Below are 27,992 nucleotides of genomic sequence, written 5' to 3' on the forward strand. Positions count from 1 at the left end.
TGCTCCGGGAAGATGAGTGAGTATGGTTTTACGCCGCTTTTAGCAATATCCCAGCAATATCAGTGGGGGACACCAGAAATGGGCTTCACACATTGAACCCATGTCGGGAATCGAACCCGGGTCTTCGGTGTGACGAGCTAACGCTTTAACCACTAGGCTACCAGACCGCCCTCAGGAAGATGACGCTATTAGGACCGTTTCTAACTGAGAATCACCATAGATTCCCATTGGATAATGATGTACACAGATGTGTATTTGATTCATAGAGGAATTTCATTCAGGAATCATCACAGTTCCAAGAGGCCAGTGGGGACAATGGAGTGAGTGAATACTTTTTTCTCCTGCAGACCACTTTGTAAACTGGCCGTGGAGAATTTAACCAGTGTTGTCCACTCACCTAAACACTTACCATTGAAATATGTTTATCCCATTTGTTAATGTCAGTTAGCTTTCATCACGCCCTTGAAGCTAATACAGAGAGTAGCAGAGTGTGTGACCTTAAGGTAAATATTATACCAGGAATAAAACATGTATTGTGCTCCCATAACTATCTCTTTATATGCTGTCAATAAGTTTTAGACACATTATCATTCAGAGGAACACCCCATGAAAAAAATTGCCCGATTTATTAAATTATTGAGTTGAAGCCACAGTTCTTAACAGAATCACATCTCGCAAAACATATTGGGAACACTATGCAAGAGTTTTATTCAACAAGTAGGCATAATGAGCTTGTAGTTCCTGAGAGGCAACTTTCTTTGCTTTATTTTCGATGACCTACCAAAGTTCAGTATTAATCTGCGTACTAAAGAATTTCTGTAACCTCATATTTCAAGGAATAAGCTCCAGTAATCGTTATGTTCCAATGCGACCAAGTTTTATGTTTCATTCAGGCCAAGATGTTACTATTCACATAGATGTATGCAACATATAAGGGATACCAAATACACAAGTCCAGCTGACAAAATCCAATCATCTGTACCACACAGTAACTTGATACACCTGAAAACAAGCAGGATGACAATGGGAGAAACCAAAAACAAATCAACAGAATTGCTTATACTGAAACATTTATTCCAGCATGTGCTCTGCACACAATACAAAAAGAAATGAAAGGATATCACATTAAATAATGTTAATGTCGCCCCGTCCTCTTGCAAGGTTTGAGCCATGGTAGATTGTTCTTTCTGGGCTGAATAAGGTGAGCCATGACCAAAGCACCCAAATAGATAGTGTCCATCGTGACCAAGTCACAGAAGTTGGGCAACACATGCACACATGTGAGATAAAGCAGCACTAGATGATGACAGGAAGTCCACAGAAAGGAGTCTCACTTCTGACAGTTCACCTGAAGTATGGAAGAGAAATAATGAATTACTGGTACCAATCAACAGTGGTAACATTAACAGGAAAAACTGTAAGTGCTTATAAATAATCTTAACATATTAATAAATAATATTAATACAGTACAGTAAACTACTTTTATAACGAACACGCTTATAACGAACTGACAGATATAACGAACTTACTTTTTTGGTCCCGACTATTTGCTGTAGTTATGCTGTATATATGCTTATAACGAACTACGTTTATAACGAACTAAAGTTAGCAGTCCCTTTGAGTTCGTTATAACCGTACTTTACTGTATCTTGCTTTGTACATCACACAGCATGGATGAAGGGAGATAACTCATCTTATTTGACACTTCCAGATGGTGCTATCTTTCATGTATACTACCATCTGTTTTACATTACATCATCCTTCTTTGCCAATCAGTAATTCAGAAATCGTTACAATATTGAGAAAGTGATAGTTTACTTACAATATCGTCTATTTTCAATATACTTCTGACTGTTTCTGCTGCCAGGGAAATAGCACTGGTTGACACAAGAAGGGGCTGCACCACGTTTTCCTCCAGGATGTTGGTTATAGCTCCCTGAAGAACAAGCAATGGTGATGTCATGCATATGCTATCTTCATTCTTTAATAAGCTCACATAAAAAACAAATACCACCCTGAATGCAAGCAAAACATAATATATAACGTTCTGAGCCACTTTACCCCAACTCAAGGCCTTTTTTCAGTCATTCACCTAAAACATTCATGACGTGTTGAGTCATCTTACACCAATTTATGACTCTGACGTCAGAAGTCAAAATGTCCAAGTGTAACAAAGAAAAAAGGCCAGTTTGGACATACCTGATACTTTTTAAACCAATAAGTCAAAGTTTTCTGCAACATTAAAGTTTAACATTTCCAGTGGGCCAAAAATGGCCCTTATCCTACCTACTTCTTTTAATGTTACAGTAGAACACGGATACAACGAACTGTTAAAAAATCCCCAATTTATCTCCTACGTAATATCATATAAAGTTTAACGAATTCTCTACAGCGAACTAATGGATACAACAAACTGATATTAGATCACCGACAAGCCAATCTACTACTAATTAGTGATAGTGTCAGTGTCAAGTGTCACTGACAATTGGCTGTACGTAATCAGCGGTGAATCAACACAATCAGCGGTAAAGGATAAACCTTGTTAAACTTAAATAAATGTTATGAAATGTTATCAATTGAATGCTTTGAGGTGATCCCTGCGACTACAAGTCAATGCTGCAGTTATATTGTGATTTGTTTTATACAAGATGGCGGAAGTATCCGAGCGTAAATGTGTATAACGAACAACGGATATAACGAACTGAATTCTCTGGTCCCTTGTAGTTCGTTATACCCATGTTCTACTGTAATTGGATTTCATAACACTCATAAAAAGCTGATAAGCAAACCACCAAGGCTCACTTACACCAGTTATGTAAGTCCTCTCTTGTGTATTATTAAACATCAGTACTCCCTTTCCACACACAAAACATGAACAATAAGCAAGCAAAAATCACAAGACATATCGGGTGGCATATCAGAGTGTTTTTTCTCAGTCAAGATTCTTGATGGGGAATCCAACACAAAGTAACTCATCATTTTTGCCATACTTGCTCACAATGGGGAATGGGGGAAAAGAAATAACTGAAAATCTTTCCAAATATTGGCAGTAAAAGGCATGTGGTCTTTTGTAATGGTCAACAGGATTGTACTGCCTCTCAGGGCAACTACATGAATCACAAATGATTGCTTATGTACCTTTCTGACATTGATTCCCGCCGTCATCTCTCCCTGTGCATGTTTGTTTCGGAGTTCTGTCACTGTGGCGATGGGGTTGAGCCCGGCATTCTCTGCTAGTGTGAAGGGGACAATCTCTAGTGACTCAGCAAATGCTCGGTAACAGTACTGCTCCATGCCTGACAGAGTGTTGGCGTACTCCATCAGACGAAGAGCCAACTCTGTCTCGGGGGCACCACCGCCAGCAATCAGAGCCCTGGTACAACAGATCAGAGAATGTTACGGTACTTTTCTGTGACATTGTTTTTCTGTACGTGTCAGCAAAATGGTCACCATTTAGTCTGCACTGAGAACCAGTAATGTGTTGATGATTCTTGTTGTTGCTTAACACCTCACTCAATAGGACGGCAGCCTGAGAATGATCAGTCCTGGACCAAACAAACCAATGACTGATATTATGAACAACAAACCATGCTGTTGGGATCGTGTTTGTTTTTGTTTGTTTGTTGTTTAACATCGCACTCAGCAATATTCCAGCTATATGACGTGGTCTGTAAATAACTGAGTCTGGACCAGACAATCCAGTGATTGATAACATAAGCATCGATCCACGCAATTGAGATATGATGACATGCATCAACCAAGTCAGCGAGCCTGACCACCCAATCCTGTTAGTTGCCTCTTAAGACTGTTGAAATCTGATAACACAATCAACCAAATCACCAAGCCTTACCACCTGACCCATTACATTGCCTTTAGACCAGGATAAGTTGGTTTGAACACAGAATCCCTACAGAAATGTAGCAAGAAGAAGGTGATTAAGATACCTACCTCTTCTTGACAAGACACCTGATGACACATAGGGCGTCATGGAGGGACCGGTCAGCCTCCTCCAGCACCAATTTGTTGGATCCCCTCAGTAGGACACTGATGGTCTTGCCCTGGTTCACTATACCAGTGATCTGTGAACAGCAAGAAATTTCAGTAAGTAAACATTAACCATATCACCAGAACATAACATAACTTCATAACATCACCTGAACATAACATTCAGAGAAGTACTGAACCAGGGCTTGGTTTCACAAACATTGTAACTCCTATTAACTAACAGACTGTTGGCAGTCCTAGCTCTAAGATCGCTGTAACAGGGAACAGCCGCCTGACCCTACTTGACTAATGCTAAGATATACTGCATGTAAGTATATTCTTAAGCCTGGAAAACCTCTTCTCCCTACGCAGACTTGTACCCTATCGAGGCTTCTGTCTCTACTGCAAAACCCAGTGAAATGATTACAGACTGACTGAAACCTAATAGTGAAACAATGTTCCATTTGAAGAGAGACAAAAGACACTATTTCCCAGTTTTGTTTTGTCTGATGATGAAATGGCCCACCTTGACAACTTTATCGCTGCCTGTTGAGACCTCCTCCGCCAACTCGGCACTACCGAGGTTCTCTGCAGTGAAGTGGTCCAGGCTGGCTATGGGTCGGCAGTTGAGTGTCTGGAAGTACAACCACATGATCACTATTCATTGACCGTGGACAATATAACACACAGGTTAGTTATTAAAACAATAAAAATATCTCTTCATTTTACACTAATTGGTATGGACAGGTTTTTTTCTGCCAAGGGCATGTGGAGACAACGTTTTGCAGAAAACAAACCTTGCTGACAAACTCTACTTCCTCTCTCTCAATGTCCTTGACCACCATGATTTTCATTTTTGCCAGGAAATGAAGGGCAAGGTCACTCACAGCATCCCTGTGGGAAAAACATTTTGTGTCATCATTACCCAGTAAGATGTACCTGCAATATTTGGTGAAGCCTTACTTTGGTTACACTAACATTTGTCGTGTTGGTACAAGCAAGTAACCTGCATTACTTGGAAAGCTAATGCAGGAAGCCATGAGCTACGAGCAATACAAATTTAAAGAATTTAAAGAGTTAGGTCTAACAACAGCTAAATGTTTTTGGGGAAAGCCAAAAGTGGTGCAGGTCTCGGATGTTTACCACTTTGATAAAACCCATGAGAATGCACATGGTACCGACAAACCTAAAACAAAATCACATATGGCAAAACATTGATGCTTTAACCCAAACACCTGATGCCGTAACCCCAAACGCCTGACGCATGAACCCCAAATGCCTGACGCATGAACCCCAAACACCTGGCTACCCCTAATACATACCTGAGAATAGACTTCTGTATAAGCAGGAGGTTACAGCCGGCTTTCTTGACCTGCTTGACAATGTTGAGGATGTAGTTCCTCTCCTCCTTCAACACTCGGTCCATCTGGCTGTAGTCTGACACAATCACCTGGTTCTCCATCTGATAACAACACCAGTGTCATAATACAGGGCTGTAAGCATCTGAAAATGTCCCTGAAGCTTATTATTCTCAAATTGAAACTCTTAGTGAAATATAACACAAATTTAGAATTACAAATATATATATAATTGAGAAGGACTAGAGATAAGTCATGGCTCACAGAATCTTACATCTGTTTTACATTACTACTTACATCTGTTTTAGGTGGGGAAATGCAGAACTGGATCAGACCAATCTTGGCTTTCTCTATTTTGGTAGGTCCACCACCAGAGGCCTTCTGTGTGAATACAAGGCCGTTGATGAGCTCAGCGTCTTCCACTGTGCCCCTGTCAGGAAGAACAAGACATATACACAGGCCCAACAACTACAGAAACTCCATGTAGCATGGCTAGACAATGCATAACATCACTTCACTGGTAAAAGAATCTGGATGTCTGGATGACCAGTCTGAAATACATTATAACATCATGATTAATGTCACTTGTCATGCCATGATATGAAAATTAGTGATGTGATGACACTTGCTTGTCATGTCATAGGACATCACAGCTCACACTTATACTGAGTGTCTGGAGGCAGACTGCAAGCTAGGCTTAAAGTACAGTGAGTGAGTGAGTGAGTGAGTGAGTGAGTGAGTGAGTGAGAGTGTATGGTTTTACGCCGCTTTTAGCAATATTCCAGCAATATCACGGCGGGGGCATGATGAGCGAATTAACCAGTAGGCTACCTGACCGCCCCTCTTAAAGTACAGACAAAGTGTATTTCACACAAGAAAAAGTAAAACTGACCCATGTAAATCATGTAAAAAGAGCGGCATTCATAGTGAGGAAGGTTTTGTTTGTTGTTCATGCTGCACTCCAACCATATGACAGCAAATGATAAACAACCAGACAACCCAGTTGTTATTATGAACAACGAACCATGCCATTGGGGTAGAGTCATCTTCCTGAGGCTAGCGTCAACTGCCTATAAAAAGTCCAGTTTCCACCTTTGCCAAAAATAGTCTGGAATTTCTGACCTCGATCATAGTTATGTCCCTTCTATGTCCCTCTTATTCCCCAATCAGATTCCACCTATCATATAACATGCATTTGCTTCAAACAAATGATGGCGCCCAGTCAAGCTGATCTGCTCGATAATCAATGTCTATAGTGTAATAAAACGGATCTTACTTCACATCATGTGAGCTCCTTGATTAAAAACATGAAAATCCTGCAATCGACAGAAATATGCATGGCAGTTTGGGAACCAGATAATTCCATAATTCCAGCCTAGTTCGGAAAGGGCGGAAACGGGACTTTCATAGTTAACTCCCTTTAAAGGGGAGGTGGTGTACGACGCAAATAAGCAAGTGACCAACTGGACCAACTGGACCATTATGTTGCACAGATTGCTGGGGGCCAAATCTAACCCGGTATCCGCACAGGGTTTGAGGAAGGCAACTAAAGGTTAAAGTTATTTATATAGAATATTTATGAGATCATCTAAACACTTTGTAGTAACTAACCCGAGTTTCTTGATGATCCTGATGTCCTTCAGATCAACATTATCTGCTGTGGCGGGGTCAATGACATTTAGAACAGTATCAACAGCGATTGGTGACAGGATGTTGGAATATTGCGATACAACCTGAAAAGTTTTGATCACATTTTGATCAACACATCTCAAACAATTTGTTTCAATATTCATATTCATTAGTTAGCCTCACTGCAGTACTATGGAAGGGGTGTCAAACATTAATTTCAATGTAGGTATATAAACCTGGTCTGCACCATGACAAGGCAGCAATTATTAAATGAGCTGGCCATCGTTGCATATCTCAAAGATCTAGAATAATATATTTCACAGTTCATAAATCTTTTTGCTGAACCTTATAACACGATTACCAATCGCCAAAGGCACAAACAAAACTCAAGTAAGGTGTTTGTTTTTCTCCACCTATATCATAGCAGCCTGCAATTAGGGAAGACTTGGCCAGCCAAACCAGTGGTAGATAGAAGGAGCAACATACCACACCTTTGCGAGGACAAGACATGCCAGCTACTGAGTCAGAAGTACACCAGTGGCCCTAAGGGGTTTCAGTGAGTGAGTACTGTTTTACGCCGCTTTTAGCAATATTCCAGCAATATCACGGCAGGGGACACCAGAAATGGGCTTCACACATTGTACCCATGTCGGGAATCGAACCCGGGTTTTCGGCGTGATGAGCTAACGCTTTAACCACTAGGCTTCCCGACCGCCCCCCAAGGGGTTTCAAGTAAAGGTCAATGAAAAGGTCAAGTTATAGCAACTATTAATAGGTGATTTGTGTCAGGCTAGGCCTAATGGAACTATTCCTAAGGCTGTGACATGTGTTGTTGGTTACCTTGGAGTTGAGCGCGGTAGAGGCACTCTTGAGAAGTGACTCCCTGTCTGACAGCTCAAGGGGCGTCACCATGCCCTCAAGGATTTCTACAGCTTTTCCTGCAGCTCCTTGAAACGCTTCAGAGATTGTTGTCGGGTGAATACCTGAATAAATAATATTAAATATAACACTGGACATTGAACATTGTACATTGTACCATAGTTTGTATGCATTGTACCATAGTTTGTATGCAATGTAACATGCTGTCCTACAGTTTGTATGCATTGTACAATGCTGTGCCAGTTTGTATGTATAGTCGCATGCTGTATCAGTTTGTATGCATTGTACAATGCTGTACCAGTTTGTATGCACTGTACCATGCTGTACCAGTTTGTATGCACTGTACAATGCTGTGCCACAGATTGCATGCATTGTACCATGCTGTACCAGTCTGTATGCATTGTCGCATGCTGTACCAGTTTGTATGCATTGTACCATGCTGTACCAGTTTGTATGCATTGTACCATGCTGTACCAGTTTGTATGCACTGTACAATGCTGTGCCACAGATTGCATGCATTGTACCATGCTGTACCAGTCTGTATGCATTGTCGCATGCTGTACCAGTTTGTATGCATTGTACCATGCTGTACCAGTTTGTATGCATTGTACCATGCTGTACCAGTTTGTATGCACTGTACAATGCTGTGCCACAGATTGCATGCATTCTACCATGCTGTACCAGTCTGTATGCATTGTCGCATGCTGTACCAGTTTGTATGCTCTGTACAATGCTGTACCAGTTTCTATGGATTGTACCATGCTGTACCAGTTTGTATGGATTGTACCATGCTGTACCAATTTGTATGCACTGTACCATGCTGTACCAGTTTATATGCATTGCACCATGCTGTACCAGTTTGTATGCACTGTACCATGCTGTACCAGTTTGTATGCACTGTACAATGCTGTACTAGTCTGTATGTACTTTTGCCAGGATGTTTACAATAAATGGCCTCTGTTGAATTAGCAATGAACAATTCTTGTTGGGCATGTTTAAGATGATGTGAGGTCAATGAGTTCAAATTTGCATTTCCAGACAATTTTCTTCATGGCATACTGATTTATCTCTCCAAAAATGAACTAATTGGTTTGTTAAATTTAAATGCCATTGAGCGATAACAATATTGCTGCACTAGACATATGTAGTGGTGAGTCAAATATGTCCGGGAAAAATTAATACGATCTAAAGCAAACTGTGCACTCAAAATTTCTTTATGAGGTAACAAACTAGTAATAGTTCATATCAATGGTCTTAATACTTCCAGCTACAAATTTGAGGTTATATATTCACTTATACCGACCTTTCTCAAGCAGCTTTGAGCAGGCATCCAACATGCTCCCTGCCAAGACGACAACCGAGGTAGTACCATCTCCAGCCTCAATATCCTGGGCCTTGGACAGATCAACCAGCTGCAACAGAAGTAGAGTGTCATTGTCTACATTAACGTCACCTCAACTGCCTTTTCATACTATTACAATGTTAGTAATTGGCACTAGTCCTATAGTCCTTGCCAAACCGCCCAATAGTTAAAATATCATAAGGACTAGTAGAAATTTGCTATGTTTAAGGGCTTTGCTATATGTTTGCTATTTGTTATCATCATAAGGAGTAGTGGCCTAAAACTGTTAGTTTCTATCGCTGCTAGTACTGTCATATCAGCTTCTCTTGAAAAATACTACCCAACTAGTATGTGTTTTAGTACACTTCAATAATGGTACAGCTTTTTACTTTTGAAACTGATAAAAAACTGACCATATTGTTACATTTCAATCAACATTAAACTGCATGACAATTGCCTTTGACACCAGGATTTCAGAACCTTTGCACATGACAAAATGTTATGAAACAGACTAGGTTTTGCTTTTCTTGAGCAGTAGTCGGCTGTATTGTATACTTTGGACTGATTCTGACCTGCAATCCCCACTGAGTTGGACAAAATGTACTCACCATCTTAGCTGCTGGGTGAAGGACTTGCATCTCCTTCAGAATAGTAGCCCCATCGTTGGTAATGGTCACATCCCCATTGGAAGCCTGGATCTGTAACGGAAACTTCACACTCATTGCGTCCTCACAATGGCAAGTATCAAGATACCATAGTTAGCACCCTGCTTTAATAAACACTCCTTAAGTAACTTCTAGACCAATCTGTGAGCAGTCTTTATAAGCGCCCCCTACTAAGACAGTTCACATTTGCTTGTGTGTATATTGCAAGTACAGCAGCGCAGAAGGGGCATAAAATTGTCTTGTAACTATTATCAAAAAAAATATGTTGGTATGATAATTCCATCAATATTTGAACAAAGTTTGTTCAACTGGTGTATGGTTTTCAAAAGCGTCCCCGTTTGTCAATTTTCGAAGAACCTGTGGTGCTTATTACAGCAAATACGGTATGTATAAAATAACAAGTTAATCTTTCCTGCAATTGAAATAACGGCTGTCAAGGTGACATGATTAAATAAAAACAATTGTGGTGTTTTTATTGCTTAATCAATGTTGAAAACTGTGGATTAATTGTCAAATAAGTAAACTGATGTACTATTTTGAATTGGAACCAGTGCTCCAGGTAGATGGTGTATTAGCATATTGTACAGATGAAAACTGGTCAAATACGTATGGACGGCAAATTACAACCTCATTAAATATGTGGGCAAACATTAATTATTACTGTTACTGTTCTCAAAAATGTTCTTCAAAACATTGTAAAAATTCTGTTTACCATATCAGGCATTGCCTTCTTGTTTAGCATGTTACACATCATTTCATGCCAGCAGCAAATGGATTTCACCTCAACCTGCATTACTCACGGCTAAAAACGCACTCAAATTCTCTTGTCTTGATTATGTTTATGTCAGTTAAGCACCAAAATGCGTATGAACAACACAAAGTCTTTGAATGGTGGCAGCACAATATAATACCAGTACCTGTCTATTCTAGAAACGAGTAGTTTGGTACTTATTGGTTTGAAAAAGTATGTCTGGTAAAAAAAGGTACTTGTCAGGTCTGATAATGCTAAGTACTGTACACACATGTCTGAAAAATTATCTGTAGCACTCTCAAACTGACTGTACAAAAAACAATATCCTTCAAAATCAATAGAGAATAAATCACCATTTTGTCCATGCCCCTGGGGCCCAAACTCGTTCTGATGGCATCTGCTACAGCTGAAACAAGAGATTGGCTAACTTTACAAAAAATATATCACAAGTACATAGTCACTAACACAACAGCATTATGATTTGGGCCAATGATATACAAAAGCTGATCCTGGTACAACTTACTGGTTGAGTTAAATTCTGTTGAGTAAGATGCAGCACCTTACCCTATTGGGCCACCTGTGCCCACATGATTACAATAAATATGAAGCATAACAGTAATGAATGCATGATATGTATTATAACTGCAACGGAAAACTAAAAATTATCTTGAACTAAGGTTTTCATGTTATATTAATTATGGTGTGGACAATGAAAGGAGGGTGGGGTGTATAAAACTATACGGATATTGAAGAATTATATCATTATTGAGATAATTGATATAAAGATTGCAATACATCATGATGAACATTGCAAAATACAAATATGATGTCTCTGAAAAGATACCGAAAGACTGTACTGTAGCAAATCGATGTGTGAAAGCCAGATATAGTAGCTATTTTGTGCCACGAGCACACTATTACCTCATATTGGTTCGAACATAGTAATACAAAGCGATAAGTTAAATAGTTTTGATTATTCCAGGCCTCACTGAAGGTCAGATATGGTGTAACTCCAATAAAACTTGCAATATTATAAGCTGTGTGCATGGTGAATTATTGCTAAATATCAATCCTAATCGAGTCCACTAAATCCTTATTTGTGCACAGATATAGCAAGAAAACGGTAGATATTGGATAACATGGTGACAATGATGCCAGGAATGCACTTGCAGTAAACTTGTTCCTACTTGATCTAGAATATTCTTAGAAGAAATTGGACATGTAGGAGTGATTGTTTACCATGGTTACCATTGTGAGAATGGGCGAGTTTGTACACACGTGTACTAATGGACAAAAGATAGGTGAAGACGGGGTTCAGTTAATATGTCATTCTGTCTTAGTAGCGTACATCCAACAAATGTTTCATAAACACATCGTGTCCAAAATGTCATGTTTACATTTTGTTTTCAGGTCGGTAGATATTACCTTTAGCCGCTATAAAGTTGCTTAGTCTGATTTGTGTCGGCTTATCTTTGTCCTTGTATTCAGATCGGCTTGGCCCCTGAGCTTTGTGTCCTTTTGCTGGCATTTTGGAAGAAGACTGAGTGGTGGATGGTAGCGGATTATACAGGCATGAGTTTCTCACGCCGGCAGACACTTCTAGAAAGATCCAATATGGCGGCGCCCATGGACTCAATTCTCGAAGAAACGCAATCGACTAACTCACAACCATTTATATAATGTGATCAATTTTACATCATATATTTTCATATCTTTAAGATTAATTATGAAAAGATCTTGAATTTAAAAACTTTATTGCTATTTGCGTATGAAAACGAGGCTTGACGTCAGAGTGCGCGGATCTTGAGTTGTCGCGGGAGTTAGTGTAGAGCATTTTAGCAAACTTTTATACTCTAATATTAAGAGTGATTAAACCCTTGCAAAAATGTTGTTCAGAAGTATATATGATAGATGCGAAGGTACGTATGGGTAAATAAATGCAATTCTCAAATCATTCATGTTTTCTTAAGACATTGTTTCAATGATGATGAGGTAACCAAAAGAAGCCCTTTCCAATCAAAACATTATGTTTCAGGGCAAAATATGTAACTGAAAAAAGTATATCAAAGTATTGACAAGGTCACCGGTTTGCAAGATGGAATTAAAGTACAGCATGCTTGACTATTTGGGACATAATATTTAATGTATATAATAATGGATAAAGATTGTTACTACTAATATCTTCTACTAGTCCTAGGCCTAGATGCTGAATGAATTTTCTTTTCTATCCCAGGACGCCGGAAAGTACGAACCCAAAGTGTGATATCTCCATTGCTTGATCAGTTCGAGTCTCTCACCAGTGATGATTATTTATTGGCTTCAGAAGATGATGGGGTATTAAGTGTTAACAAATATTAACATGTTGACAATGATATACTTGATAATAACATCTCAAATGCATTTTATGAATACCTTTGATCCGTTGTTTGGCATTTGCTTCGTATTGTAAAGTAGTTGTTTTAAATTATTGTTGTGAGCAAGAGTAATTCAGTGCTAAGGGATTGGAGCAATTATGGTGGTGACACCACTTCTCAAATGAAGCTATGGTGGCACACACAAATTATATTTGCAGACTTTGTCCTTCAGAATATGTAATAATGTTTGTCAATATGATATTGGAAACATTTAATCCAAATCATGTGTGGCATTCAAATATCAATCATAACAAAGTCAAAGACGTATACTGGATTTGACTTAGATATTAACAATTTGCTCTCAGGCCCGAGTTGTATGGAAATATAAGTCTGCCAGAGAATAACCACCCTTGATAATCTGTTGAAACATATACCTTTGGGCGTAAAAGGCAAAATAGTGTTTAAAACTATATGAATTTATGAATGATCATCCTTGAAACATACAATCATGACAGCATTTCATTCTGCATTTGACCACACCTCAAATGATATTGAGACATGGCAATGAAATTTCTTCAGAATAGAGTTTAACAATTCTATAAACATATAGTGAACTTCGCTAACTGGAAACCTACTACCTTGCAGGTGTCTGTTCCACCTCTTGCTTGCAGCTTCTGTCCAGGTGAGGAACTATAAACGCTGTCACCCATTTGTTTATTCAATTTTTGGTTACTTCAGACTCCTTGTACTTTTCATGTCAATGAAGTTTAACATTATTACCATTTTCAAATTGACTAAGATTAATAAAAAAAAGTTAAATGAAGTAATATTAAGAAATAAGATCAAGATATGAATTTTCTAAAACCTGCAAAAATGTTCCAGCTAATAATTCTTATTGGGACTGATATGGTTTCTTAAACACTTTGGGGCGGTCGGGTAGCCTAGTGGTTAAAGCGTTCGCTCGTCACGCTGAAGACCCGGGTTCGATTCCCGACATGGGTACAATATGTGAAGCCCATTTCTGGTGTCCCCCGCCGTGATATTGCTGGAATATTGCTAATATTGCCATACTCACTCACTCACTCTTAACCACATGATGTTGCTCATGATGACAGTCACTAGTTTGTCTGGTCCAGACTTGATTATTTATATGCTGCCTACGTATTGTTGGAAATTGGTGTTATGGAACAGCCCAAAATCTAGACTATACTACATAAAAGAAGTTAAACATTTTAGAGAACACCCAATTTTTTCAAATGACTATGGTTAATCTGTCATTCCATGACAAGTGAACTCGGATTATTTGAAAAAAATGCCGTTCTTTATTATATATACCATGTATATGAAACAAAATAAATGAATAAATGGAAATCTGAAATATTGTTTTCCAGTTGCATCCTCCAGTCATATCCTGAGCCTGGTAGATGAGAATGGTTACCTGGTGCTGTACAATACTTTGCGTACTGGGACAGAGGCCATTCTAACAGGTGAGGAAACCGGGTCTGGAAAACCTACTGCATCTCACCAGGAGCACACCAGTATGTGGTCAGTGGGTGTAGTGAGGGCTAGAACTAAGATACATTGCTCTAGAGTTCATATGTAGTATTTACTTGATTTAATTGTTAAGGTTGAAAGGTGTGGATTATTCAGTGTAACTTAAATGCAGTGTATGAAATTTAGTAGGGTCTGGGGCTCCTTGAAGTTTGAATATATATTTATGTCTGAATTGCGTTTTGAGAAAAATTTCCTCAAAGCATAAATATACATCCAGTTCACACAAATTCATGGTTTGGATGCAAAGAATATACGTCATCCCAAGGGATGTACAAAAGGAGTAGAACATGAACTGTATTCACTACTTTTATCAGCAATTTGACAAGTTCCAGTCCAATTATTGCTACCATTTACTTAATAATGTCAAGCTGTAAATTCTTAGCTGTGACATCTCATTATGTACTGGGACCTTTAACCTAAAAATTGGGTCCTCTGGACCTGAAGTTTTCCACGAAAATGTTAAAACCATGAAGCATTGTGATCAGTAGTTATTGTGCATCCTCCCAGAGTGGCAGGCCCACAACAACGCCATCTTTGATCTGGCCTGGATGGAGTCGGAAGAGAAGATTGTGACGGCGTCTGGTGACCAGACAGCCGTGTTGTGGGACCCGCACACCAGTACCAAGATGGAGGTGTTCAAAGGCCACACCAGCAGCATCCGATCTGTCGCCTTTAGGAAGTTTGACGATGGTATAAATGCAGCCTTCTGCTTGTTACAAACAGCACTTGATGTAATCCTTGGAAATCTAATGTTTATGGACTACTGGCATTTATGTTTTAAATTATTCATTCTGATTTTTCTGTCCATTCTTTATTAGGCTTAAAAAAATGAAGGGCACATGCCCATGATAATTCTTTATTTGTACACTCCTATTTCATGAAACGTCAGATGTTCAGGGAGATCATTAAGTCTTTCGGGGCGGTCGGATAGCCTAGTGGTTAAATCGTTCGCTCATCATGCCGAAGACTCGGGTTCGATTCTCGACATGGGTGCATTGTGTGAAGCCCGTTTCTGGTGTCCCCTGCTATGATGTATTGCTGGAATATTGATAAAAGCTGTGTAAAACCATACTCACTCACTCATTAGTTCTTTCATTACTTCCTGCCCATCACTGCTATCTTTTTATCTATGGTTATGTTTCCTTTGTCTAAATTTTAATAGTCTTTTTTCCTTTTTTTTCTAGCTGTTTTAGCAACTGGGTCTCGAGATGGCCATGTCATGCTCTATGACAAGCGCTGTGCACACAAAGGTAACACATCTGTCTGCAGCTGTCATCACAGTTGTTCGTGCATTAACTGTTTTGTCACTGATGCATTAAGTGTGTATAAAACTGTATGATTAAATATAATTATCTTCCCGTTCTACTTGGTAAATATTTTTGCATTTTAGAAAAACTAATGGATAGTGCCAGTGTGACTGATTGAATAATCCGAGAATGGATTGGAACATTTAAATGGATTATCAACATTCACTGATGTCTTAATGATCAAGAAGAACATGTTCATAAAATTGGATGTAAAGATATTATAGGTATATATTCTATCACCCGAACTAGCGTTCACAGGATATATCTTTTATTACTGTTTACAAACTGAAAAGGTCAGTAATTTTGGATGATAAATAGAATCTCACCTGAGTCTCATTTGATATCACATATACCAACACTCTTCAATAAACTAACAGGACAGGTGTGGAGGTTTTATGTATTGTGTCATGTCACAACATTATTGGGTGGTGGGGTAGCCTAGTGGTTAAAGCTCTCGCTCGTCACGCTGAAGACCCGGGTTCAATTCCCCACATGGGTATAATGTATGAAGCCCATATCTGGTATCCCCAGCTGTGATATTGCTGGAATATTGCTAAAAGCGTCATAAAACCATACTTACTCACCCACTCACAACCTATAATCAGGATGTCTATTCTCGCGACAAATTGTATCATTACAGCCATAGTTGTATGTGTATTATGTGTTGTCTGCAGAAGGCTTCATCCCTCCGATGAATGTGATCCGCAACGCCCACTCAGTCCAGGGTCTGAAGAGTAAGAAGCGCACCAAGCTAGGGCTGGTCATGGTGAGTGGACTGACTCCAGGCTACACAACAGTCATGTCTTTGACTTGGAAGTATTCTTTTAGTATTTTGCTAGTTAACATTTATTAGTATCTTTTGGTACTTTCAGTTTTCTCTAACTAAGAAGATGATATCTGTTGTTATCCTTCTTTAATTTAATTGTCAGTTTTCCACAACTGGTCTGGCAGTAGACATGATCAATGCCAATCAATACCAATATCAGGTTATTATCCCCGGCCACCAAGTTCGTTTGTCTGTCCGTCCATCTGTTTCTAAAAGGGGACAAGTTTTCTCAAAAATTGTCTAAGTTAGAGAAATGAAATTGATATTACTGGTCATGATCTTAAATGAGTTAAAAAAATAGTATCGTAAATTAATTTTAGAATTATGGCCCTTGCTCCATGCTTTTTCATACTGCATGAAGTGTGGGGACAAGTTGTCTCAGAAAATTCTGAAATTAGCTCATCCGAGAGATACTTATCAAGAAGGAGTTCGAGAATTGGTGCCGTAAATTATTTTTTCTTGGGAGGGGGCCTTTTGTGTGTATTAATTTCAGATGTAATCATTTTTTCTGATGAAATAAAGCAACCCTAGTGCCTATCTCTTCTTAAGGTTTTATAAGCCTTCTTTTTTATAGTTTATATTCACTGCTATATGAATAAACAAATATTCTAATGTGCTCCGTGACCGGGGATAGTGATAATGCTGTTTTCTTGTTGTCTTGCAATATATTCTTTACAGACTTATTGACTACTGGTATGTGTCATTGCTTATAGAGCTGAGGTAGGCTGGATTCTTAGTTTTCTACCCAGTGGGGAACCAGGTGAGATTAGTTTCCACATTTACTTGTCACAAGAGGACTAATTTGGTTTTAGTGGTCAGGCTCAGTGACTTGATTGATTGAACACTAGTGGCATGGGATGTTGCTCTCAATATCAACCACTGGTTTGTCAGGCCCTGAATTACCTACAGGCAGATATAGCTGGCATGTGGACTGTGGTGTAAGGCAACAAACAGCAAATGTTATGTTCTAAACTAGCAGCTACTTCCACCCAAATCAATAATATTTGGACATATTTTTTCCAGGACAGCCAACAGAGTGTCACAGTTGTAGCATTCCAGTCTGACATGTTGCTCATCTCCTCTGGCGCTGTGGATGGGTATGTACTGCTACACTATAGGGCGCAGGAGCGCTTGGTAGGCAGTAGGGAGCATGCGGTAGGGAGCACTGGGTAGGCGGTAGGGAGCGTGGGGTAGGCAGAAGGGAGCAAGGTGTAGGCAGAAGGGAGCAAGGTGTAGGCAGAAGGGAGCATGGGGTAGGCGATAGGGAGCATGGGGTAGGTGGGAGGGAGCAAGGTGTAGGCAGAAGGGAGCACGGGGTAGGCAGAAGGGAGCAAGGTGTAGGCAGAAGGGAGCAGGGGATAGGCGGTAGGGAGCATGGGGTAGGTGGGAGGGAGCACAGGGTAAGCGGTAGGGAGCAAGATGTAGGCAGAAGGGAGCATGGGGTAGGCAGAAGGGAGCATGGGGTGAGCGGTAGGGAGCATGGGGTAGGCAGAAGGGAGCATGGGGTAGGTGGAAGGGAGCATGGGGTAGGTGGTAGGGAGCATGGGGTGAGCAGAAGGGAGCATGGGGTAGGTGGTAGGGAGCATGGGGTAGGCAGAAGGGAGCACGGGGTGGGTTGTAGGGAGCATGAGGTGGGTGGTAGGGAGCATGGGGGAGGCAGAAGGGAGCATGGGGTAGGCAGAAGGGAGCATGGGGTAGGCAGAAGGGAGCACGGGGTGGGTTGTAGGGAGCATGGGGTAGGCAGAAGGGAGCATGGGGTAGGTGGTAGGGAGCATGGGGTAGGCAGAAGGGAGCATGGGGTGGGTGGTAGGGACCATTGGGTGGGTGGTAGGGAGCATGGGGTGGGCAGAAGGGAGCACGGGGTGGGTTGTAGGGAGCACGGGGTAGGCAGAAGGGAGCATGGGGTAGGTGGTAGGGAGCATGGGGTAGGCAGAAGGGAGCATGGGGTGGGTGGTAGGGACCATTGGGTGGGTGGTAGGGAGCATGAGGTGGGCAGAAGGGAGCATGGGGTGGGTGGTAGGGAGCATGGGGTAGGCAGAAGGGAGCATGGGGTGGGTGGTAGGGAGCATGGGGTAGGCAGAAGGGAGCATGGGGTAGGCAGAAGGGAGCACGGGTTAGGCAGAAGGGAGCATGGGTGGGCAGAAGGGAGCATGGGGTAGGCAGAAGGGAGCATGGGGTAGGCAGAAGGGAGCATGGGGTGGGTGGTAGGGAGCATGGGGTGGGTGGTAGGGAGCATGGGGTAGGTGGTAGGGAGCATGGGGTAGGCAGAAGGGAGCACAGGGTACATATTCACATTCACATATTTTTAAACTTCTCCCATCTCACGCTGTGCATTTCTCTTTCTTCTTTTGATCTTGGTGTGGAAATGTCCTAATGTTTTTTTGAAGCTGGAAACTTTGTTTATTATTATTATTGAGTCATCATTCTACAGACCAGTATTTGAATGTTGTCATTATAGTTTGATTTACCTTTCAGATGTATAAAGATTTGGGATTTACGAAAGAACTACTCTTCACTCAACTCGGACCCTGTGGCTCGCTACAGCTTCCCTTATGGAGGACCTCGGGCAAGTAAACATGGTATGCCCATTAGTGCGTCATATGCTGTTATTATGTTTTTCGGATATGGGATTTCAATTTTTATCCATAGACATATTTAGCTCCTGATCTGAAGGTTCATGTGTCATCTCGAACTCAATTATTCACAGGCTGATGTTGTATACTTTGACCATTGATGACTCTTACTTAAAGATTCACTCACTCATTTAGAAATGTTGACAGTATTGTGGTCAGCCATACATAAAAAATGTTAAAGTAACTGCCTCAGCCTATATGACATTATGCCAATTTGTACTCTATGAACACTGAGTTATTAATAAAGTTATCAATCTCTAATGTCTATAGGATCCATGTGATTGTTTACTAAATACACAGTTGCATAATTGTCAATGTGTCTTGGGGATTCAAGGTTGGTAATGATACCCCAGCAACCTTTTCTTGTCATATGAGGTGACTTTGGATTGGGTGGTCTTCTTCGGTGGTATAGCATGGAATGTTGCTCATTCTATCAATCACTGGTTTGTCTGGTCCAGACTCTACAGTCCCTCTTATAGCTTGAATATTACTGATGCAATGTTTATCAACAAACAAATAAGTTTGATGGTAGCATTGTATGATTTAGCTGATTGTGTCTGGTCCTCCCTTCGTGACATCAATCAGTGCTGAACCTGTGACTGTTCAAACAAGTTGTGGCTTGACACAACATTCATTGATTCACTGTTGTATAAATACTGTATGACATGTTCATTTGACAGGTTATTCCAGCCTGACAGTCGACTCGTACGGTGCTAATTTGTTTGCCAGCTGTACCGACGACATCATCTACCAGTACGACCTTGTCACATACAACAAACAGCCAGGTAAGTGGGCGCTTGTGTTAGGTAGTAATACTCAGAGATGTGGTTCCAATACGCCTCTGCGGCTTGGGTGAATTTTGGTGAGTTGTTTTTCTGTACTCTAGGAACACAATTCAGGATGTTTCCACTACCTTTTGGAAATGAGATGACATATGCAATAAGTATGAGTCTAAGAATATGTGATATTTTTACTATAAAACAATACATTTTTGAACAAAATAATGATTTTTTTCCCCAATTTGCCTGCCAAGGGCACTTACTTTGGTATCCAAAGATAAATCCCTGGTACTTTGTGCCATGATACAAGTATCATACAGAGGACATGTATCAGTACAAAATGATACAACACGCAGGGCATACAGTATATGTTTATAAGTTTAAGATGGACATGTGAAACGGTATGAAAAGAATTGTAAAGGACTAATTTCTAACAGTGTGTTAGAAGACAGTGTTGTTTCTGTTGACTCTCTGGGCCATAAATCTAACATATCACAATAAAGTGTATTACTACAACCGTATTCTTGTCCAGGGGAGCCAATAGTGCTATCAAGGGCCGTACAGGCTTGAAAAGGCCTTGAATTTTAAGGTCTCTTGAAAAGCCTTGATTATTAATGTCTACCTTGAAAAGCTTTGAATTTGTACAAAATGACATAAACTTGTCAAAAGTATTACACACCAAACTAATAGTTATGTACCAAGGATGTTTTAGTGTGATTCATCACAGTGATAGAATTGACACTTTGCCACACACCCTGATGAGTTGATAACAGACTTAATTTATCTTATTTGTTGGTTGTGAAAATCAATCTTGTTTGAATATTTGTGATGTTCATAGTGCTTTTTAGGTCTTACAACTAATATATAGTATGGTCATATGACTAATATACAGTATGCTGGATGTAATCTTTTTTGACAAACTAAGGCTGATAACCCACCTGAATTATAGCAGAATGAACCATGGCTGTGTAAGGTCTTGTGAATGCAGGATGCTTGTCATTGATTCATTGATGCTGCTTACTGCTTATTTCTGGTGTCCCCCGCCGTGATATTGCTGGAATATTGCTAAAAGCGGAGTAAAATCAAACTCACTCACTATTAAATAAGACTTGATGCAGGATTCTTCAAGTTGAGAAAGTTTTGTTCTGTACTATTTCTTGAATAGCCAGTAAGGCCTAGGAAAATGATGTAGTTGAATCTACACCTGAGACACGAGTTCAATTCTGATGCTGTTCGACCGCCTCCGTGGTCTAATGGTAGAGCGTCCGCCCTGAGAGCGGAAGGTCCGGGGTTTGATCCCCGACTGCGTCATGCCAAAAGACGTTAAAAGGTACTTGTTGTTACCCTGTCTGGCGCTCAGTATTAAGGGGCTAAAACAAGGACTGGTCGGCTCGAAGTCAGTATACTGTGTCTGAGTGGGGTATTCATGTTAAACTGAGGCATGGTATCTCATTGTGCTAGCACTATAAATCGACATCAGTCCGGACCAGTACAAGCAGCCACACTCACACACATACACATGCATTCATGTCGCTATATAAGTGCGATAATCTTGGACGCGACGTTAAACCCCATTTCACCTCACCCCTGATGTTGTTCCCTGTTCTGATATGTGGCCTAATGCAACCGAAAGCAGCGTGGCCCGAACTCAATCACTCGTTCCAGTTAGGTCAAGAAATGGATTCTTTTCATTGTATGTTTTGTGTAGGTGTTGAAGAAAGAAGGGAATTTTTCTCAAGCAGTATTTTCTAAATGTAGATTCACTGGATATAAAAGAAATAACATCTTTAAGTGTGGCTAGAGTTACCTGCCCTTGCTGTTGACTAAATTCTCCCGAAGTCATGGAATGTTGATGACAAAATGTATTTGGAAACAAGGACTGATCTGGCAAAATTCTCTTTTCCTGGATTGATTGACATTGATAGCCTGAGGGCTTGTTTACAGGACCGATATGTATTTGTTATTGTGAAAATTAATTTTGTTATGTATTGAATCTTGAAGCCTGTTTCATCAATTGACTGTCTTCAGTGAACACCTTCCGAGGCCATCAGAACCACACGTTCTACGTCAAGTCTTCCATCAGTCCCGACAACGACTTCCTCCTGAGTGGTTCCAGTGACTCCATGGCCTATGTGTGGGAGGTGAGCTATCCTCCGTATTGATTACTAATTAGGACTCTAATGAATACTAATCATTTGTGGAAGGTCAGGGCATCTTGATACATGTTGGACTCACGATATGAGTATCTCATCATAAGGTCAGGTTTTGTTGCAAGATGAAAACTAACCATGTCCTACTTGTCTTGCTACAGTTTACTTTTCTCATTTTAGAGACTTAGAACACTTTTTTATGTCTCTCTTCATAGGGTTCATTTCCGGGCCATAACTTGAAGGCCAATGCATTGCTGCATTTGCTATTTTAAAACTTTTCTATATTTTATTTTGTTCTGTTTCCATGGAAACAATTTGGACTTAACCTTGAACAAATCTAGGCTTTGTCTCCGAGCGATAACTCTCAAACTAATAAATGTTTTTGCATGCAACTATACATGTGCAATGAACTCATGCTAAACTATTGCCTTTTCCTATTTTCAAATTTTTACATTTTGTGTGTGTTTTCATTGAAACAATTTGGTATAAGTCTCAAACAAGTTGCATTTGTTTCACACCGCTAATGAATATTTCTGCATGAAACCAGTATCTTTCCAGGCTATTATTTGCAATCACATTTTCAGTAACAACTTGAACTAATGTATCGAGTTCGGAGAGCAGAAGGTCGGTGGTTTTATTCCCAGGCGCATCATAACTAAAGATGTAAAAAGAGTATACTTGTTGTTAACCTGCCCGGGGATGAAACAAGGACTTTTTGGCTCAGAGTTTTTTGTGTTTTATGAACTTGACCATTCTCTACATGTGTCTGTGTGTTTCTGTAGATTGACAAGCCCAACAAGTCGCCAGTTGTGTTAAAGGGCCATCGGGCGGAGGTCACGAGTGTCTCATGGAGCAAGCATGACTTCACAAAGGTAAACAAAGGGATTGGGAGGTAGCACTCTGGTTAGTAGGGCGGGGACGGGTAACGAGTAGGACCCGGGTACCCACAGGACGACCCGGACCTGTGGTTAGTCAAGTAAAATATATTGTTTAATGACAAAATTTATTTAGAACTTTATGTTTAAACTACAAGTCACGAATGCTCGCAGTTCTTTCTGAAATAACTTTTATATGTTTGAATTAAAATAAAACTTCAGTCAACTTCAGTGCATGCATGACCAGATTGTTTTATACGTGTATCTAAATACATTTTGCCAGGGCTACGGTCAAACGTTTCCAAATTGGATGGTTTGTACCTATCTCTTGAGATCTACAGCGGTAACCTGGGTAGGTTTGGGTAATAGGGGAGTGGGTACCCGGGTAGTAAATTTGGACTCGTCCCTGTCCTACTGGTTAGTGTGTAATGCAGACAATCAGGGTTTGATTCCGAACAATACATTTGACACACATTCATCCTGGTTTTACCCATTGTATGATGGCTGATCACATTATCATTAGTTACATATTGAATAAATGATTTGTACTGATAGGGAGCATGGGTGTTTGAGGAAGCTGCAGTACCTGTTGCTCACAGCAATTTCACAGCTATACAGTTTATCATGACATGGCAGCTTGTGTGTAACTAACCTTGACTAGGTACACTAGTGATAGTAGCATCTGTTTGAAACTCAGTCTCGACAGAATCATATCTTCGTGCTCTTGAACATTACACAAAGATCTGAGGACATTGAATTACAGATCATGTCAGCACGACCTTTCATCCAGCCAATCAGAGTGTTTCTTCATTATCGTGAAAGGGAAAGTCACAATGTGTTTTCCAATCATTAGTGATGTCGTGATTCTCCAGTACACAGTTGCATTGTTGGCAGAAACCCGATACACTTGAATTGGTATCGATTCACATTTACCCTATATCGATTGTCCATGTTGATCTCGCATCAATATCAATAACCAAGAACACACTTTTTTTTATTCGTCAACTTTCTTGGTCTTTCGGGCACAAAATTTTCTCATACAGAATTGTTGACTTGACTCATGTGCCATGTCCGTAGGTATTTGTCAGTTGGTCTTCTTTACCTTCATAAGTGAGTCAATGGACTCTATTCTCAGTCTAATGACTGGGTTTAACTCACAAAATGTTGTATATGTAGTATTGAGATCGTTTATCCTTTATCGTTTATCGTTTCATGACTTACGTGTCAGATATGTATTGTACTGTGTGACACCTGTATTGTATCGTGTGACACCTGTTTTGTACTGTGTGACACCTGTTTTGTGACATCCCTACTACTCATGCAACCTCAAAAAGGTAAATACGTTTACGGGCTGTATGATTGAACCTGAAAGCTGTCTTTCTCCCACTGCAGTGGCTAAACATTTGCCATGGAAGAGACTTTCATAGCTGTGGGAAGTACTGCCATACAGTCTCAGCCATCTGTTAGCAGGGCTTTATCTAAACCTGCTCAGTGGCCAATATTCTGTCTGCGGCAAATGTCAGTAAAAAGTCCAAAATTGGAATTACAAATTTCCCAATTCTTGTAATAGAGCAATAACTAATCTTGTGACTTTGTAGAAGTGACTGGTATTGTGCACTGAACAACTTGAGCAAAATAATAATTATTTTTCCCAAACTGTCTACCATGCAAGAAAAATGCTTTTTGCCTGTTAAATAAAGGATAGAATATTTATCATAACGTCCGGGAACCAGACACTGTCAAGCCAATCCCGAGTAGTCTGAAGGCGACCATGCAGGAGTATCTGACATCTTGCAATGTCGACTTCAGACCATATGAGACGAAAGTTCAGCTCATGGCATATTGAGCTTATCTGGGCTGACTGTAAAGGGTTCATGGGAATACGTAATGCAACATTCAAACTCACACGTCAAAAGGTTGAACAACGCAGCCTTTGTTAGGATTACACCAGAGCTATGTCAAAAGGCTGAAGATCACATTTTGAAATAGAATGTCAGTTCCGCCAACCTGCATGACAGTGTAGATATCAACCTTGTTGCACTAGTTAACAAACCTTGGGATATTGTTACCAATTCAGAAACATCATCAGCTGCGTCAGATGCCGGCTAAAGAAATTATCTGTAGAACAACACATCCTTCTTGATTTAAAAAAGCAAACCTTCCAGTATTCATCCCGTTTCATAGCTTTTAACTATTCTCACAGTTTTCCAAGCAAATATTATGTAGTAATCTTAATTGCTACCCCGCCAACACATATCTCAATAAAGTACAAAAACAGCAATATTTTGAGACCTGTGAGAATGCACAGGCGGGTGTGAGGTCATCACCCGGGACAAAGTGTTGGGTCATTACCTCTGGCTATAGGCTTTTTCAGACATGCATGACGACACACGAATATTTTAAAATAGTTTTTTCTTGCATTTCCGACAGTACTTTAGTTTGGAACAAGTGGCTGTCCTTGTTGATATTGTAAACTGTTCACAATGCTGTGGTTTCTTTTTCAATATCTGAACTTCTGCGTTTATCTAACACCTTGCTGTGTTGTTGTGTTGAAGCTGGCCACCTTGTCTGACGACAACTCCATGAAGTTGTGGAGGGTGTTGCGGAGAGTCAAGCCGCCATTGTTTGGGGAGGTGGCCGGAACGGCGGAGAGGACCCACAGAGAAATCGGTGATTATATTGGCATTCCATGTCTTCTTGTTATATGGTTGTTCCTCAAGTTAGGATTAAACAGAGTAGCCCAGTGAATAGTAGTAAGAATACATCAATATAGCAACCACCGTACATATGATTTGCGAGCCTGTTCTTGGTGTCATGTGCAGCAGAAATATTCAATATATCTTCAATACTCAATATGTCACAGGGGCGGTCGGGTAGCCTAGTGGTTAAAGCGTTCGCTCGACACGCCGAAGACCCGGGTTCGATTCCCGACATGGGTACAATGTGTGAAACCCATTTCTGGTGTCCCCCGCCGTGATATTGCTGGAATATTGCTAAAAGCGGCGTAAAATCAAACTCACTCACTCAGTATGTCACATGGGCTCGGATTTGTCTCATTAAAGTCATGAATTAACTTCACTAACATGCCTCTCGTGAAGATCCGGGGTAGAATAGGTTTTCAGCATCCCATGCTTCCTGTAACAGGCGACTTTGCTTGTTGTAAGAGGCTATTAACGGGATTGGGTGGTCAGACTCGCTGACTTGGGTGATGCATGTCATTGTATCCCAATTGCATAGATTGATGCTCATGATTTCAGTCACTGGATTGTCTGGTCCAGACTCGATTTCCAGACTGCCATCATATAGCTGGAATAATGCTGAGTGTGGCGTTAACAAACAAACAAACACTAACATGCCATAATTGTCTTGATCAATACTCATGTGGTGTCAATGTATATATACACATGGTGAACATTGGTAAAATATAACAGATATAAGATACTGTTTTAGGACAGCCTGAAGTTGAAATAAATATCATAAATAACTCATTATAATTTAACAGTCTCTCAGTATTTACAGTTTCCATTACAGGGACTTCAACTGTACCCACAGCTAAAGAGACTCCAAAGAAGCCAACTTGTCCTGTCAAGGAGTACTCTCCCCTTAGTCAGCCTCGTTCGTCACCAGGGGGAAAGTCTCCCAGTTTAGGAAAGTCGCCATCCATAAAAGACTGGTTTAAAAAACAATCTTTTAAAGAAAATAAGCCTGAAGGTCCCGTGTTCAGCCAGCAAGTACATTTACAATCTCCGCAGAAACAAACCTTTCACCCATCTCCTCGGAAAGCATCCAGGTTGAAATTGGATGAGGATGAGGAGGATACAGGCTACTTCAATGGCAGCAGTACTGTCCCGTTCAAGGCATATGTGGAGAAAGAGAACAGTTGTTCAGCTAAGAAAACATCGAAAAGGAAACTAGACATAGGTGAGACAAATGAACAGTGTAAACGGCGCCATATTGAACAAAGCAGTCCTGCCAAGAGTGATATGGTTCTGCGTGATTTGGAGGCAGAATTAAACAATTCTGAAAAAGCAAGTTCATGTGATATAAGATCTGAAGGACTTAAAAATTCTATTATTGACAAGTGTGCAAATAGTGAGAAAGGAGAAGTGTTTTCACCAACGCGTAATCTCCCCAACCTTGTAGTGGATGAAGCTGAGAACCGCCAAGAACGATTGTCAGTGGTAATGGCAAGTCCAAGTCAGGACAAGAAGTGCATTGACTGGCTTACTCAGATCCGACTTGGTAAACACGGACATGGAAGGGGTATATTTCCGAGTCCGGCCAAGTCTGTTACATCAGAGGATGATATGTGTGGACGAAGTGACTGCTCTTCTCCTGGCAGATCTATAATAAGGGTAGGTAACCCTCTATGGGGCATGTGATTGTCTCCATTTGTTGCTCAGCCCTTACTAGGGTAGGTAACCCACTTTGTGGGCACATGATTGTCTCCCTTTGTTGCTCGGCCCTTACAAGGGTAGGTAAGCCACATTTGAGGGCACATTGATAAATCAGTATTTGAAATGTTAGTAATGTAAAATTTAGGGAATTTAGATCAAAACACTATTAAAATAAATTTCAGGACATATTTTTGAACACAGTACATCAATATTCTAAATTATAGCAATATTTGATCAGGCCAAAACAATGCGAGGCAAGTGTGACCTGACACCACTAGTCTTACTCCCTTCGGTGTATTTGTATTTGCTGGTATGATGGCAATTTATGTAAGTTGACTGTGTTCTCTCCTTGTTTGTAGACACCAGTGAAGGGGATGAAGTCTATTTTGAACTACTTCCAGAAGTCGGCAGAGAAGAAGCCAAGGAAATAATGTCCTATCCTTTAAAAATGAAACTGAAACTTAATATTGTTCTAAATACTAACACTTAATCTTGTCCCAAATACTATC

General features: G+C 40.3%; 2 protein-coding genes across 2 annotated transcripts; one reads left to right on the forward strand and one right to left on the reverse strand.

Moving 5' to 3' along the window:
- Positions 1–1,053: 1,053 nt before the first annotated feature.
- Positions 1,054–12,235, reverse strand: LOC139442231 (T-complex protein 1 subunit delta-like). The gene is made up of 14 exons (XM_071223011.1): positions 12,034–12,235; positions 10,962–11,014; positions 9,801–9,890; positions 9,154–9,262; positions 7,812–7,954; positions 6,954–7,075; positions 5,640–5,772; positions 5,307–5,446; positions 4,782–4,878; positions 4,511–4,618; positions 3,949–4,079; positions 3,139–3,373; positions 1,823–1,936; positions 1,054–1,348 (listed from the first exon to the last, which is right to left on the reverse strand). Exons 1-14 carry the CDS (start codon positions 12,134–12,136, stop codon positions 1,331–1,333), a joined length of 1,596 nt encoding a protein of 531 aa, XP_071079112.1. The 5' UTR covers positions 12,137–12,235; the 3' UTR covers positions 1,054–1,330.
- Positions 12,236–12,445: 210 nt separating this feature from the next.
- Positions 12,446–27,976, forward strand: LOC139444075 (denticleless protein homolog). Its single transcript, XM_071224984.1, has 15 exons — positions 12,446–12,527; positions 12,842–12,942; positions 13,608–13,644; positions 14,354–14,449; positions 15,024–15,206; positions 15,701–15,766; positions 16,498–16,589; positions 17,673–17,746; positions 19,125–19,228; positions 19,963–20,067; positions 22,090–22,202; positions 22,994–23,083; positions 25,642–25,756; positions 26,618–27,441; positions 27,843–27,976. Exons 1-15 carry the CDS (start codon positions 12,494–12,496, stop codon positions 27,912–27,914), a joined length of 2,106 nt encoding a protein of 701 aa, XP_071081085.1. The 5' UTR covers positions 12,446–12,493; the 3' UTR covers positions 27,915–27,976.
- Positions 27,977–27,992: the final 16 nt, after the last annotated feature.

The sequence above is a fragment of the Haliotis cracherodii genome, unplaced genomic scaffold, assembly GCF_022045235.1.
Source record: "Haliotis cracherodii isolate W230 unplaced genomic scaffold, xgHalCrac1.p SCAF_5, whole genome shotgun sequence".
NCBI classification, from domain to species: domain Eukaryota; kingdom Metazoa; phylum Mollusca; class Gastropoda; order Lepetellida; family Haliotidae; genus Haliotis; species Haliotis cracherodii.

What these genes read in the sequence shown, in the direction of transcription:
- LOC139442231 (XM_071223011.1), bottom strand. Translation starts at nt 12,136, where the DNA reads ATGCCAGCAAAAGGACACAAAGCTCAGGGGCCAAGCCGATCTGAATAC. An exon ending in GCAGCGATAAAGTTGTCAAG is followed by an intron (nt 4,080 to 4,510) that starts GTGGGCCATTTC and finishes TGCTGTTCACAG; the next exon opens with ATCACTGGTATAGTGAACCA. An exon ending in AGGTGTCTTGTCAAGAAGAG is followed by an intron (nt 3,374 to 3,948) that starts GTAGGTATCTTA and finishes CTGTTGTACCAG; the next exon opens with GGCTCTGATTGCTGGCGGTG.
- LOC139444075 (XM_071224984.1), top strand. Translation starts at nt 12,494, where the DNA reads ATGTTGTTCAGAAGTATATATGATAGATGCGAAG. An exon ending in CCATGGCCTATGTGTGGGAG is followed by an intron (nt 22,203 to 22,993) that starts GTGAGCTATCCT and finishes GTGTTTCTGTAG; the next exon opens with ATTGACAAGCCCAACAAGTC. An exon ending in GAGGACCCACAGAGAAATCG is followed by an intron (nt 25,757 to 26,617) that starts GTGATTATATTG and finishes TTTCCATTACAG; the next exon opens with GGACTTCAACTGTACCCACA.